The sequence below is a fragment of the Nicotiana sylvestris genome, chromosome 6 (genome assembly GCF_000393655.2).
Source record: "Nicotiana sylvestris chromosome 6, ASM39365v2, whole genome shotgun sequence".
In the NCBI taxonomy this organism is placed as follows: domain Eukaryota; kingdom Viridiplantae; phylum Streptophyta; class Magnoliopsida; order Solanales; family Solanaceae; genus Nicotiana; species Nicotiana sylvestris.
Genome location: NC_091062.1, coordinates 168,768,677 through 168,783,969, shown reverse-complemented (window position 1 = coordinate 168,783,969; position 15,293 = coordinate 168,768,677). Strand labels below are relative to the sequence as shown.

Genomic DNA, 15,293 nt, shown 5'->3' with positions numbered 1-15,293 from the left:
TTTTCTCAAAATATGACCCTATTCATCCACGTATTTAAATTCCATTCCTCTCCAGCAACAATTCAAAAAGAGAACTACTAACTCTATTTTTATAAAATTCCAAAACCGTCCTTTTGATTTTTAATGTAAACGTATATAATGTTATTTACTTACAAATCACCAAGAAGAAAAGTCATGTTAACACGTAATTAGAAGTCATATATGTTAACACATTAGTATAATAAGGCCTATTTTATGAAATTTTGGGTGAACTGTTAATTTCTATTATTATTTGTTTAATCTTCTTCTCGATTTTACACTATAACTTGTAAGTAATACTCGCTTTGCCACAAGACATGCACCTTAAATTTTGTTGTGTAAGCAATAAAAATACAAATATTTTATTTCAAATGAGACTAAGGTCATTTAACGAATTTAATTATTTCTAATTTAAGGAAGACGAATGAGCAAAAAATAAAACAGATATAACAAATTACTTTTGTTAATAGGATTATTCTGAATATTATGTCAATTCCTATGTTTATACATTCTAGAATTAAACTGTCATACATTGTTTCGATGATAAAAATTTCATAGTGAAGAATGTCTTTCATAGTAGATTTTCACTCAAATGTGTAGCACAAAAGTACTACGCCCAATTTTTCATGAAATACTATAATCATCCTCTTGATTAATTTTTGCAATAAATACTATCATCATAATTTTTGCTAATATATCTTAATTTTTTATTTTAGGTATTTCTTTCAAATAGCAAATTTTTAGTAATCTACCAAAAGTAAGCCTGTTTAACGGGCCCGGGTTGATTCGTTTTCGTACCGGCCAAGACCGGTTGTAACCCAGACCGGCCCAGGCCGGTAGTTAGAGGGTCGGGTGGGCTGGGTTAGGGGGTTGGTCCGTTTAAAAAGAATTCGGTTAACCGGATCGGTCAAACACGGGCAACGAAAAATACTGTTGAATCGGTTAATCGGCCCGATTCGGACCGGTTCAACGGCTATAAATCTGATTTTTTTAAAAAAGTGATATGACCGTTGGCCCTTTGAAAAACTATAAATACACCCCCCCCCTCTTCATTTCTTCACTCATCTCTCATTTCTCAAATTCAAATTCTCAATTCAAGTTACATCATGCCCTGTACTTCTAGAGTGTGCTCATATGTTTGAGAATACTTTGAGGTGGTAGAAGAAAAAGAAGTGCAAGAACTGTGGTCTAATCTTAAATCTTCGTCTAAAGTGGGTGGGCATATGCTGTTTAAGGAGGCATATGAAGAGTTGTCTTGAGCGTCCTCCAGAAATTCATATTTAAGTTGATTTGAGACAATTTGTGTTATTTTAAAATTATTAGACGTATTTATGCTTAATGTTTTAGTTTGTTAGATTAATTTGAAGTATTATTATGCAATAAAATTTTTATTTTACTCTTTTTTCGTTAATTTAGTTGTAGTTAAATGCAAACTTTAATTTGTAAGTTTGAAATAAAAAAAGAACATGAAAATTATCAGTGCAATTTTTTTCCATCTTTATTGTATTCTATTATGTTAAATTCTTATTTTTTGAAATATCAAAATTTCAAATATAAGGATTTTAAAGTCTTTGCATTCTTTTATTCAAACACTCTTTTTATAAGATTGTTTTTTGTTTTATATTATATTAATATAAATTACGATAGTTATACAAAAATACAAAAATAAAAATACTAACCCGGCCCGGCCCGACCCAGCCCCTTGGACCCGTAACCCTTCCGGTTAATTTTTACCCGGATGGACCCGGACCGGCCCAGATTGGAAATCGGCCGATCACCTTTTTTCTCAACCCGAACCGGCCCGGACCACCCGTTAAACACCTATAACCAAAAGGAAAAACTATAAAAATAGCACGGTCGAGCCAGTTTTCAGATTGGTCATTGAAAAATAGCCAGCGTTTACCAAGTCAATGATAAAAAGCCACTATTTTGCTGCAACAGAGACCGGTCCAGCATAATATACTGGAGCTCGGTGCACCTGTGTATGAACTTCCAGCATATTATGCTGGACCGGTATACTTTGCTGGCTCCAGTATAATATACTGGAGACTGGAGCACCGGTGCTCCAAACTCCAGTATATTATGCTAGACCGGTATATTATACCGGAACTCCAGTATATTATGCTGGAGTATTTTTTCGGATTTTGAACAATGTTTTCGTTCAGATTTATCTTTACATGAAAAGTGGCTAAATTATGATTACTTTTGAAACTGGGGTATTTTTGAACGACCACTTGTAAATCTGGCTATTTTTGAATTTTTCCCGGAAAAACAATTTTGTTTTAATCAATTACCTATTGTCTAACATGCATCTTGATTCTTCTGGCGTAATCAATTAAAACGTGAATAGGCTTTCTCAATTGAGATAAATATCGATTGTGCATAAGTAAAAATAAAAGCAACTGAGATAGTACAAGCATAATATCTTATCTATACAAGTAATTCTACCGAAGAAAATAAAATTTGACAGGACAAAGGGCAATGTCTTAAACTTGAGAGAGTAGTTTAACAATTGTAGGGTAGATTTCAACTTTGAAATTGGAAGCAAAGCCCTATTATCATATCTCGACTCACACGTCGATGAAGAACGTATATAGCAAAATGTGATATTTGGCGTGAATTGTAGAATCCCGTAAACTATCAAGCCTTTGACCGCAAGTTACGCCCCAAATCATTAGACATAAAATATGTTTGCCTAGACGTCACGCATCGCATTGTCCAAAAAATTTGTTATCAAGCACAACGTTCATAGCTTCAGTAGGATGCAAGCCATCAAAATAGACATGGCATTCCTCTTTGAACAAACATCTCCTCCCATTTTGCATAAACTTCCAGTTCCACCTTCTATTGATGCCACTTCACAACAAGAGTTCTTGGTGTCACTAAAGCATATTAATTATTCTCAATAAACTACTATGTCTAATTGACTTTCATGATACTCGGGTAAAATTAAGTATTTTTTTCGTTTAAAAAAAATATTTTAGTGACTTCAGTGCAATATAGTGAATAAAGGCATTATAAATAGTATAAAATTTTCCTCTACAGCAATATTTTATATGGGTGCCCTTTTAAATCTCACTTGCAAAGTCAAAAATAAGTGCATAAAGGTGGTTTAAGTAGTAATCTTTCGACTGTAGCAATATTTTTCACTTTGCCCCTTTCGATAAAAAAAAATAGCCAAAAAAAGCAAAATATTGGGGAACCTTGAGAATCAGGGGGATTGAACCCGACGTGAATCGAACACGCAACCTTCTGATCTGGAGTCAGACGCGCTACCATTGCGCCACGGATCCCATGATGTTTTACAGTTCTCATTATTTATAATATATATGTGATCCGGTGATTAATATGAATTGCCCGATGACTCAAATTGATCCCACAACAAAAACTTATCTCCGTAACACCAAGCAGCGTTGCATAAGAAAATAAATAAATAATCGGCATGTATAATGCGTTGTTTGGTTGAAATTACTGAATAATACCCTTAACAAGTTAGATAGAATTTATATGTTATTTTATGCGAGATAAAAAATGAACTAAAAATATTTATATTAGAAATACTAGGATTAACTTTAAAGTCAAAAATCCCCCTAACTAAGTAATACGTGTATATTAATTTGCATAACATTCATTTCATTATTAATCATTGCATGAATAATTCTGTCAACTAATACTCGGTGTAATAGTTTTATTGTGGTGGGATAATAGCAAGCACTTGTCCGTTGAAAGAATGGTGTTCAAGGGGACTAAGAATGAACTCGAAATAAATTTGTGGAAAGTTACTGACTTTTTAATTATCTTTGGATGAAGAATAGTCATTTCCTGATACCAAATTGAGGTATCACTCCAATGAAACAACGGAAGAAGTAGCAGAAATGAAGGAAAACAGAAAAAGAGAAGAGAATAGAATAGAATAGAAGCAGAATTTAGAGGAGAACAAGGAAACTCAATTCATATCAATCTGACTTTTACATTTTTGATGTACCTCCTATTTATAGTATTTGTAATGAGGCTAAAATGCTGAAAATAAAAGGAAAGGGAAATGCAAACACTCTAATTGTGTGACACAACACTAACTACTTTTCCCGCCAAAATCTAGGCAACTACATTTCAAAAACTAATCAGCCAATATGTGTATCATTTCTGGGCAGAAACTAACAACTGTTTTTATCATAACCGAGAGTCCGATTGAATAGAAAATATATCTGAAACCGTAAAGTCAACATGAAAGTACGATTGTGAACACATGTTATACAACTCGTATCCTGTTTTGTTCTATTAATATTTGCACTGGAAAAATTGATGCATCAACGTAATTCTCAAGTTAAAAGGCATGCAGGAGACAACTCTGTTCTCTCTCACCTCCTAAAATTTCTTCAAGAAAATAGTGATGAACCAAAGTAACTTCATCACTAAAGGGAACTTCAGGGTGTAACCTTAAATCATAGTTACATCCAAGATAATATTAGGTGTTTCTCAAATCTCAAATCTTCAAGCCCCCATTTGCTTCACTACTGCAATCTGCATGACAGCCTCGTTGATATACTCATTCGAACAAAAACAGTTTTAACCACCTGCCTCCAAGCTTCCGAATATTCGGGCTTGAGCCACCCTCTGTTATGTATTCCAAAACTAAGTGATTATTACCGCAGCAGAAGTGGCTGTCAAATCGATCAGTAGACGGAAGATGTCATCTCCGTTAACCTGAAAGCTTTCTTGATTGTTTCCCCCATGTAGATGCAGCTGAACTGAAAAACTGCTAATCTAAGTAATTCCCTCTTTGCTTTAGAGTGTCAACTGATTGAGACTGAACGGATGACATTAGCTGCGTAATGCCACATAAACATGACAAAACCAAAGTTTTTCTTCCCCTGCAGCAACAACACACTGTAGAACCAATCAGAGATTTAATTGATTCTCCAATTAAAAAGTGTTTTTAGGTGTTCATAAGTTATGATTGACGTATGAGTCCGAAGAATTCATCTTGGAGTTCTGCACTAGAAATGTAGCTAATATTGAGTATAATGTCAGCACCAAGTCCAGAAACAATTCTTTAAATCAAAGTTCCATTACATCATTTTCAGTCCAGCTTAACAAATACATTACAGTAGCTCAACCATATATACTCACCAGTGGAAGATAACTCCGGCTGAAACTCTGTTGATTGAGATGATCTCCATTTACAACCCTTCATATCAATCCTCAGCAGTAACAAGTCAGGTCAACAGGACCCACGGCTCTTTTCCAAGTCGGTATAAGCTATGACCTTCTAAATCATCAAGCCTACCGTCACGAAAGCATTGGTTAAGTAAAATTGAGGCAGCAACTGCACTATGCAAAACAAATAATGAACCAAAGTCCATTCATAATTCACTAGATTTCCTTGTTGCGGAAGCCAAATGTATATAGTGTGAATGAGTCACAACTACTATACCAAAAATTATGACAGCCACCAAATAATAAATAAGACAATAAGACAACAATAAAAGAACACCAGAATTTACGAGGTTCGACCAATTTTGCCTACTTCCTCGGACACAACCAATATTTTATTCCACTCCAAAAATACAAGTGAAATAATACTAAAGAGAGAAGATACAAATGCCTTAAAAAGATAAGAAGGCAAATGAGAGGTGTGTTTAAATCCTAAACATTAGGCCTCCTTTTATAGGGAAAAAATCCCAAACAAAAGTGTCAACCACCGATGTGGGATATTTGACAACTTCAACAAATCTCCACCTTGGCAAAATTCCACATCTTCAATTTTCTCTCAATAACAAATTTTGGTTGTGTCTTCATCTTCAATATTCAGTGTTCAATAATGTTGATCAAATCCAAACAATATTGAAACTTGACCGCAGTCACCACCTTTGTCAGCATATCAGCAGGATTCTCTGTAGTATGAATTTTCTTCACCGTGACTCCACCTTCTTCTATGATTTCTCGTACGAAATGATACCGAACATCAATGTGCTTCGTCCTTGCATGATAAACTTGGTTCTTCGCTAATTGAATAGCACTTTGACTATCACAAAAAATTGTGATACCTTTTTGTTCAACACCAAGCTCCTTTAGCAATCCTTGAAGCCAAATTGCCTCTTTCACAGCCTCTGTAATAGCCATGTACTCTGCCTCTGTTGTAGACAAAGCAACTGTTGACTGCAAAGTAGACTTCCAACTAACTGGTGCCTTTGCAAAAGTAAACACATAACCAGTAGTTGATCTTCGTTTGTCCAGATCACCCGCAAAATCTGAGTCACAATATCCAACTACAGACTGATTGTCTTCCTGCTCAAAAACTAACCCGACATCTACAGTATTATGAATATACCGTAGAATCCACTTCACAGCTTGCCAATGCTCCTTCCCTGGATTGTGCATATATCTGCTAATAACTCCAACAGCTTGTGAAATGTCAGGCCTTGTGCAAACCATTGCATACATCAAGCTACCAACAACATTTGCGTATGGTACCTTTGACATATACTCTCGTTCAGCTTCATCCATTGGCGACATAGTAGTACTTAGCTTAAAATGGGAAGCAAGTGGAGTACTAACTGGCTTAGTCTTGTCATCTATGCCAAAACGTTGAAGTACTCTCTTCAAATATTCCTTTTGAGATAAACAGAGTTTCTTTGAACGTCTATCTCTAATTATCTCCATGCCAAGAATTTTCTTTGCCTCACCCAAATCCTTCATCTCGAACTCCTTCTTCAGTTGAATCTTCAACTTATCAATTTCTTCCGAATTCTTGGAAGCTATCAACATATCATCAACATATAGGAGAAGATATACAAAGGAACCATCTTTAAGCTTGTGCAAATACACACAATGATCGTATTTGCTTCTCTTGTACCCTTGCCGCAACATAAACTCGTCAAATCGCTTGTACCATTGTCTAGAAGATTGTTTCAATCCGTACAACGATTTTTCAAGTTTGCACACCATATTTTCTTTTCCAGCAACTTTGAATCCTTCTGGCTGAGTCATGTAGATTTCCTCCTCCAAGTTTCCATGTAAAAACGCAGTTTTTACATCCATCTGAACTAGTTCCAAATCCAATTGTGCTACCAAAGCCAACATAATTCTAATGGAGGAATGTTTTACAACTGGAGAAAATACTTCATTGTAATCAATTCCCTCCTTTTGAGCATATCCTTTGGCCACCAATCTTGCTTTGTAGCGAACATCTACTTGGTTAGGAAATCCTTCCTTCTTTGCAAATACCCATTTGCACCCAATTGCTTTCTTTCCCTTCGGGAGATTGGCCAATCTCCATGTATGATTCTGATGAAGGGACTGTATTTCATCATTCATGGCAATCCTCCACTTATCTTCTTCTGAACTTTGGACAGCGTCTTTATAAGTAGTAGGAACATCATCAGCTACAATTGAGGTTGCACAAGCAACCGTCTCTATGAGACGAACAGGTTTCGTTATTGTTCTTTTTGGCCTGCTGGTTGCTATTGATTCAAGTTGTTGTTGAGATTCCTGAGTTGGAATCTCCTCTACTGGCTCTCCTTCCAGAGGGTAATCTTCATTTGTTTCCTCCTCTGCTTCTTGTGTAGGAAAAATAAATTTTCCCTCAAACTCCACCTGCTTAGAAGCACCTTCATTTTGTTTGGTATCTTCTGTTACCTTATTTACCATAGCAAATTCATCAAAGGTAACATCTCTGCTGAATATTACTTTCTTTGTCATAGGACACCATAAGCGATATCCTTTGACTCCAGAAGTAATTCCCATAAAAATAGCCTTCTTTGCCCTTGGATCCAATTTTGACTCCGTCACATGATAATATGCAGTTGAGCCAAACACGTGCAAAGAGTTATAATCTACAGCAGGTTTTCCGTACCATTTTTCAAATGGTGTTTTGCCATCAATAGCAGCAGATGGTAGACGATTAATGAGGTGGCATGCATATGTAATTGCCTCAGCCCAAAATTCTTTGCCCAAGCCAGCATTGGACAACATACACCGTACCTTCTCCAGCAAGGTCCGGTTCATACGTTCTGCCACTCCATTCTGTTGTGGTGTATGTCTAACAGTGAAGTGTCGGACGATGCCATCATTTTCACAGACCTTATTGAAATGATCATTTTTGTATTCACCTCCATTGTCTGTGCGAATACACTTGATCCTCCTGCCTGTTTGATTCTCCACCATCGTCTTCCATTTGAGAAAAATTCCCAGCACTTCATCTTTGTTTTTCATTGTATACACCCACACTCTTCGAGAAAAATCATCAACAAAGGTTACAAAATAGTGCTTCCCACCCAATGAAGGTGTTTTGGAAGGACCCCAAACATCAGAGTGTACATAATCCAAAATGCCTTTAGTATTATGGATCGCTGTACCAAATTTAACCCTTGTCTGTTTCCCTTTGACACAATGCTCACAAAACTCCAAGTTGCAAGCCTTTACTCCTTTTAACAATCCTTGATCTGATAGAGTTTTCAAGGATTTTCCTCCAGCATGTCCCAAGCGCATGTGCCATAGCTTGGTTGCTTCTGCCTCTTTGTCGTCACTGGATGTTACTGTCGCTGTCCCAATAACTGTACTGCCACGATAGCGGTACATATTATTATTCTTCCGATTAGCCTTCATTACCACTAGTGCACCGGAGCATACTCTCATCACTCCATTTTCTGCAATGATTTTGAACCCTTTTGATTCTAGGGCTCCCACAGAGATGAGATTCTTCTTCAAATCCGGTACATATCGAACATCTGTTAATGTTCTGATCATTCCATCATGGTTCCTTAATCGTATTGAACCAATGCCATATGAGGTAAGAGGGTTGTTATCCGCTGTGTGGATGACTCCATATTCTCCTTCTTGAAATTCCACGAACCAGTCCCTGTTGGGACACATATGATAGCTACAAATCGAGTCCAGCAACCATATGTCTGATAATGTTGATGGCTCTGTTGTAACTAATGAGAAGTCTGAATCATCATAATCAGCTACATTTGAATCCATAATGGCCTTTCCATTGTTATGTTTGGCCTTATTCTTCAACTTCGGACAGTCTTTCTTCCAGTGTCCCTTTTCTCGACAAAAGGCACATTCATCTTTGCTGGGTCTAGATCTTGACTTGGATCTTCCCTTCTTTGTCCTCATTTGATTTTGAGGACGACCCCTCACAATCAGTGCTTCTCCTTCTCCGCCCTTTTGTTTTTCTCCCTTTCTTGTTCATAGTTGTACAAAGCCGAACAAACTTCTCTGAGAGAAATTTCGTCATTCCCATGGAGTAGAGTAGTTTCAAGGTGCTCGTACTCATCAGGAAGTGACCCTAACAACATCAAGGCCAAGTCACCATCATCAAAAGTTGCATCCATATTTTGCAAATCTGTGACCAACTTATTGAAACTGGTGATATGTTCATTCATTGTTGTACCAGGAACATAGGTGAAGCGAAACAGTCTCTTCTTCATGTACAATTTATTTTGACTGTTTTTCTTCAAAAATTTATCCTCCAGTGCTTTCCATAATTTACTTGCAGAAGTTTCCTTTGTGTATGAATATTTCTGCTCTCTAGCAAGGTAGGATCGAATGGTACCGCAAGCAACACGATTGATAATTTTTCAATCTTCTTCTCCAATAACATCTGGTTTCTTTTCTTCAATGGCAAGATCCAGCCTTTGTTGAAAAAGGACATCTAGAACCTCACCTTGCCACATCCCAAAATGTCCTGATCCGTCAAAAATTTCTACCGCAAATTTCGCATTTGACACAATTCTTGTCATAAGCGAGGATGCCAACGATGACGTATTATTGACACTTGATGTACATTCTTCTTGTTTATTGTCTCCCATTTTGACACGAATATTATTTAATAGCTGACGACACAAATCAAGTTTATTTTCTTTCTGGTATGGAAGATCAGACTAAGCTGCAACCACAGAGCATACTAAGACAGAACCTTGACACAGTACAAAGATAAATCTTTTCTGATGTGGAAGATCAGACTATGCTGCAACCACAGAGGATACTTAAACAGTACCTTGGCTCTGATACCAATTGTTGCGGAAACCAAATATATATAGTGTGAATGAGTCACAACTACTATACCAAAAATTATGACAGCCACCAAATAATAAATAAGACAATAAGACAACAATAAAAGAACACCAGAATTTACAAGGTTCGGCCAATTTTGCCTACTTCCTCGGACACAACCAATATTTTATTCCACTCTAAAAATACAAGTGAAATAATACTAAAGAGAGAAGATACAAATGTCTTAAGAAGATAAGAAGACAAATGAAAGATGTGTTTAAATCCTAAACATTAGGCCTCCTTTTATAGGGAAAAAATCCCAAACAAAAGTGTCGACCACCGATGTGGGATATTTGACAACTTCAAACATTCCTCACCACTTTCATTAACTTACAGATCTTGAGAAATAGATAGGTCTCAACTTTCAAGTTTCAATATCAAGCTTCGGGTTGCAGAGATGATCCAAGCTAATTTGAACTTTCGCTACAAATATGCCAAGTGCATACTTAGAATTAAACACTAAACAGGCTTAAACAAAGTCAAAAATTGTGGAAAGTGTACAGGAAAAAGAATTGCTTGCGAATGCAGCAACTATTACATCATGACCAAGGAACTGAAAACTGAGTCTAATATTGCCACTGTCTGGGAAAAAGAATTGCTTACAAACTGAGTCTAATATTGCCACTGTCTGGGAAAAAGAATTGCTTACAAACTGAGTCTATATGTTGGATAACACTCCGCCATACCTGCTGTCTGCACAAATGTTAACTACTGATGAGGATCATAAAGATGGCTCAAATATAGAGTATAATTCTATAGCTTTATCTAAGTTCACCACTCCCTTGATGCTAATAGAAAGACTTCGTAAATGACTGAATAAATTAAAAAATACAAGTTCTTGTTTCCTAACACATTAATTCAATTTATGAAAAAGACTAGCTGGACTAAAAGCAACAACTACTATGGCGTACAGGCATTCAATTTAAAGCTACAAGTGGGGCGATGAAGCAATCAGAAAGAGTTTTTCTGCTCATTTATAAGACATAAGCTATAGAGGTTTAAGTTTCAAATAGGTCTTGTTTTGTAAAGGTTTTCCAAATTTTATAACTAGAACATGCTGGTTTTCTTTAGTTTTCTCTTTCTTATGTTTTTAAAGTTATAAAATATAACACAGAGACGCGTTATTTTTTCAAAATAGAAAGATCTAATAATCCAGAAATCTCCCTTATCGAAAAAAATAATATTAATAATGCTCAGAACTTCCAACTTATAGCCATACCCAGGAATATATGGCTATCTAAACCCCAAAAAATAAATGTGCTAATGAGTTCATCGAAGTAACACACGTAGCTCCGAATTATGCATCTCAGCAAGATAAACCAATATACTCACAGTAAATTATCTTCTCTTTACTTTTTATTCGGAAATGTAAATTGAAATCAAGTTAGTTAATATCCTTAACCGGTGTTTTTTGGAATGAAAAATAACCTCTCTTTGCTTACACATTTATAACTTTCGAGAGCCAATGACCAAATATTTCAGGGCAATACCTATATATAGCAGACTAATTTTATACAGCAAATTACTCATTCAAGAATTTACCATATCCAATCGGACAGCTGATTGGGCTTCCAAAGCCAAACTCAGCTTAGCAAAGCTTGGACCCAGCTCTTCCCCATCTGGGATTCCTAATGACCTTCTAACTTTTTCAGCAACTTACAGCATTAAAGCTCTCGCACCAGGTTTTATGTCTGCAACCAACTTGGAGTTGGAATTCAATGAGAAAGCAGATCATCAACTCTCCCTATAGTATTAAGAAATCCATGAAACAACAGAAGAAATTTAACAAGGTTATTTAAGATATATCCTAGCAGCCTACAGTTCTTGATAGCTGACTGAAACTTTCAAGGTGTAGTTTGAACTGATAAAGAAAATGGGAGATATCTTATGTTTTCTACATGAGAATAATCTAGCAAACATTCACGATAACCAAAAGCACTTCGTTTTAACAAACTACACATGTTGCACCATCAATTTTTGTACATTTCCTTATCCGAATATCTGAAACACTACGAGATCCCTTTATGTTATCGTCCCAAAAAGTAAACGTAGCCTATTAGTTAATTTTTTTATACTTACCAAAACATAACCCAGCCCCCCCCCCCCCCCCCAACCCAAACCAAAAGGGAAAGAATAAACTGCAGAACAAAAATGAGAGGAGCAAAATCCTTTCCTCGGTCAGCAAAGCAAATCTATATTTAACAATTAGGAGATAAATATACAGAAATGCAAAATGCAAAACATAATAGTGAGTTGGTGAGGAGTGCCTACCAGTTAGCACTTCCAAAGAAAAACTGATGAGATGAGTGAACCAGGTAAAACTTTCACCGATATCATGCAAAAGCCACCTCATGTTATGGAGTGAGCTTAGCAAATTCCGTCTTATTTTGGCATCATGGTATCTGTTTCAGCCCTAAGGGTTTTGAAGATAACATCATCGGGCAAGATACCTTCGTCTATCATCTCCCAAAACATATCATAAGCTAGTTCTAATTGTCCACGTCTTTTGTATCCATAAATCATTATGTTATAAGTTTTGACATCAGGAGAGACATTCTGTCTTCGCATTTCATCGAGCAACATTTTGGCCTTGTCCATTCGACCTTCCTTGCAAATGTTGGGATATACTATTAACCATGCGGTTTAGACATAGTATTATATTTTATTCTTTATGGAACAATTGTTTATTTAATTTATTCAATTCAATAAAGTACTATTTTAAATAGATCATTTGTTACATGTGTGTCATTTTAGTTATGTAATAGACAATTTAGTGTATGGAGTCTTAGCTCATGCACATAAGATTAAATTGTTGGTTCTCATAGTTAATAAACTATGTTCACAATCAAAAATATTGTTGGACAAAATATCTTGATGATTGTAGCACAAGATTATACTCCAACTTCTTGTGCTAGTATACTCAGTGTATATTGAACGGACCAAGTAGAGAAAAGATGTTTTTGTACTGAATATATAAAACATTTTCTCTAATTCATTAAATGAGCTTATACTCCTAATCTTGATATAATTATTATGATCAATGTAATTTGTTTATTGTTTTGATTTATCAAAAGGTATGACTCTATTTAGAGTTAGTATATGCCTAATAGATTGGACAATAACGAATAACATTTGTAAATAATAATTAGTTGATAGAATCCATGACTTGGTTTTGGGTTTGATGATACCCCTTTATGTAAGCTTATAAGTTTTCATGTGAAAACCCAGCCAGTGGATTTTGTATCCGTCACATGAATAGTTTAAGTGGAATTATAAAGGATTTAATTAGTTAATTGAATTAAATTTTCAGTGATTTAATTTAACTAACTGGTATTTGAAATCTTAACATGGGGAGTTAAAATAAGTGTTAATGAATTTTCGAAATTCATATTGAGGAGTTCAATTGCAGTTTTTAGTGGAATAAATTGCAATTAATTATAGTAAGAATTAATTCATGCTAATTTTGAATTAATACTATAATTAGTAGCCACTTATTATTTCTGTGGTCCCTGCTATACCTAGTAAAAACCTGGACAAACTTGGGTAAAAAGTAGCTTGAGAGAAAAGTTATTCTTTTGAGTTAGAGTAGGATTCTACTTGCAGAATCCTACATGTTTTTGAGCCCCTATTGTGGCTTAATTTCGGGTCTATTATAGGAAGACTAGTTTCACCTAATAACTTACCTTTCAGTTGTATTGTTCTTGCCCACTCAATAGCAAAATCGTCCAAGGTTTTACTAGGCAAATAGCAGAAAACTGCAGCCCTGGATTCTTGCTGTTTGGAAGGTTTGTGCAACTACTTCAAGAGGTTAGTGCTTCTAATCTCGTTATTATTGCGTTGTCTAGTTTACATGTATTTGATGCATGGTTTTTATGCTTGCTTCCGCTGCGCATGGTCTAACAACAAAATCCATCAATCAGGCAAGTATATGTAATAACAGAAGGCATCTTCGCCGGCATTTCCACGAACAATTCAAAAGCCTCACTCACATATCTCATTTTACATAAGCCATCTATCATGGAGGTGTAAGCGACCTTATCAGGATCCAGTCTCATTTCCCTGAAAAGTTTATAGGCTTTTTCCACTTTGCTCCTCTTGCATAATCCTTTAATAAGAATTGTGCACGTGACGATGTCTGGAGTAACCCCAAGTTTTTGCATTCTCCGATACAACATTAAAGCCTTATCCACTCTATTTACCTTGCAACATCCATCAGTGAGGCAATTATAAGGAACAACAGAAGGCATATGTGGCATTTTCTTGAACAATTTGAAGGCCTCATTCACATATCCATTTTTACAAAAGCCAGCTATCATGGAGGTGTAAGAGATGGTATCAGGATTCAATCCCATCATAATCATATCCCTAAGAAGTTAATGCATTGTCTTTTCCCACTTGTCCTTGTCATGCATAATATGTTCACAAGAATTGTCCACGTGATGAAGTTAGGATTAATCCCAAGTTTTTGCATTTTCTCATGCAATATATAAGACTTTTTTAAATTGGACTGTTTAGCAAAACCATCAATAAGAGTATTACAACTTGCAACATGCAATGCGTTCCTCTTAAGCATTATTGGAATTACTTCCAAAGCCTTCTCTGGTTTTCCATCTTTGCACAGCCTGTTAATGACTGCATTATAGCAATACTTATTTGATGTTAATGACTGCATTATAGCAATACTTATTTGATGTGATGCCTTGGTTCACCATTCTATCAATCAGTTGCAAAGCTTCTATCACACTCCCTTCAGTACAGTACCAATTGACAATGAAATTGCAGGTAATGGTATCAGGCAAGTTACCTTCTTGTACCATCATACTTAAATACTCCATTTTATTAGAGCAGTCCATCTGGCAGAAACCACGAATTAATCGCTTATAATGTGAATCACCCGGAGCCAAATTATTGTTGATCATCTCCACCAGTAGCTTATAAGCTGAAGTGAGATTTCCTTGAGCACAAAATCCATTTATTAAGATACTGTAAGCAGTCTGATCATATTTATATCCAGAATTCTCAAGCTCATAAAACGTTTTAATAGCTATTTCCATCGCTCCAATTTTGCAGAATCCATTAAGAAGTGAGCTATAAGTGACTACGGTAGGCTTTATGTTATTAGCTTTCTCGACGTTCTGGCTTTTGCAGAATCCATCAATCAGAAAGCTATAGCTATGGCTATCTGGTATAATTCCAAAACTCTTCATTTCGTC

The 15,293-nt window shown here is 35.8% G+C and overlaps 2 protein-coding genes and 1 non-coding gene across 3 annotated transcripts; all 3 read right to left on the bottom strand.

Annotated features, from left to right (window-relative positions):
- Positions 1-3,239: 3,239 nt before the first annotated feature.
- On the bottom strand, positions 3,240-3,311 carry TRNAW-CCA (transfer RNA tryptophan (anticodon CCA)). The gene has a single exon. It is a non-coding gene; the product is annotated as a tRNA-Trp (tRNA).
- A 10,665-nt stretch (positions 3,312-13,976) lies between these two features.
- Positions 13,977-14,432, bottom strand: LOC104243807 (putative pentatricopeptide repeat-containing protein At3g16710, mitochondrial). The gene has a single exon (XM_009799064.1). The coding sequence runs from the start codon at positions 14,430-14,432 to the stop codon at positions 13,977-13,979; it is 456 nt and encodes a 151-aa protein (XP_009797366.1).
- A 5-nt stretch (positions 14,433-14,437) lies between these two features.
- On the bottom strand, positions 14,438-15,287 carry LOC104243804 (pentatricopeptide repeat-containing protein At1g05670, mitochondrial-like). The gene is made up of 2 exons (XM_070149545.1): positions 14,780-15,287; positions 14,438-14,712 (listed from the first exon to the last, which is right to left on the bottom strand). The coding sequence occupies exons 1-2, from the start codon at positions 15,285-15,287 to the stop codon at positions 14,438-14,440; spliced, it is 783 nt and encodes a 260-aa protein (XP_070005646.1).
- Between the last annotated feature and the right edge of the window lie 6 nt (positions 15,288-15,293).

Coding starts and splice junctions, on each gene's coding strand:
- LOC104243807 (XM_009799064.1), bottom strand. CDS start 14,432: ATGGGATTGAATCCTGATACCATCTCTTACACCTCCATGATAGCTGGC.
- LOC104243804 (XM_070149545.1), bottom strand. CDS start 15,287: ATGAAGAGTTTTGGAATTATACCAGATAGCCATAGCTATAGCTTTCTG. Junction 14,713..14,779: donor TGATAGAATGGTGAACCAAG/GCATCACATCAA, acceptor GCTATAATGCAG/TCATTAACAGGCTGTGCAAA.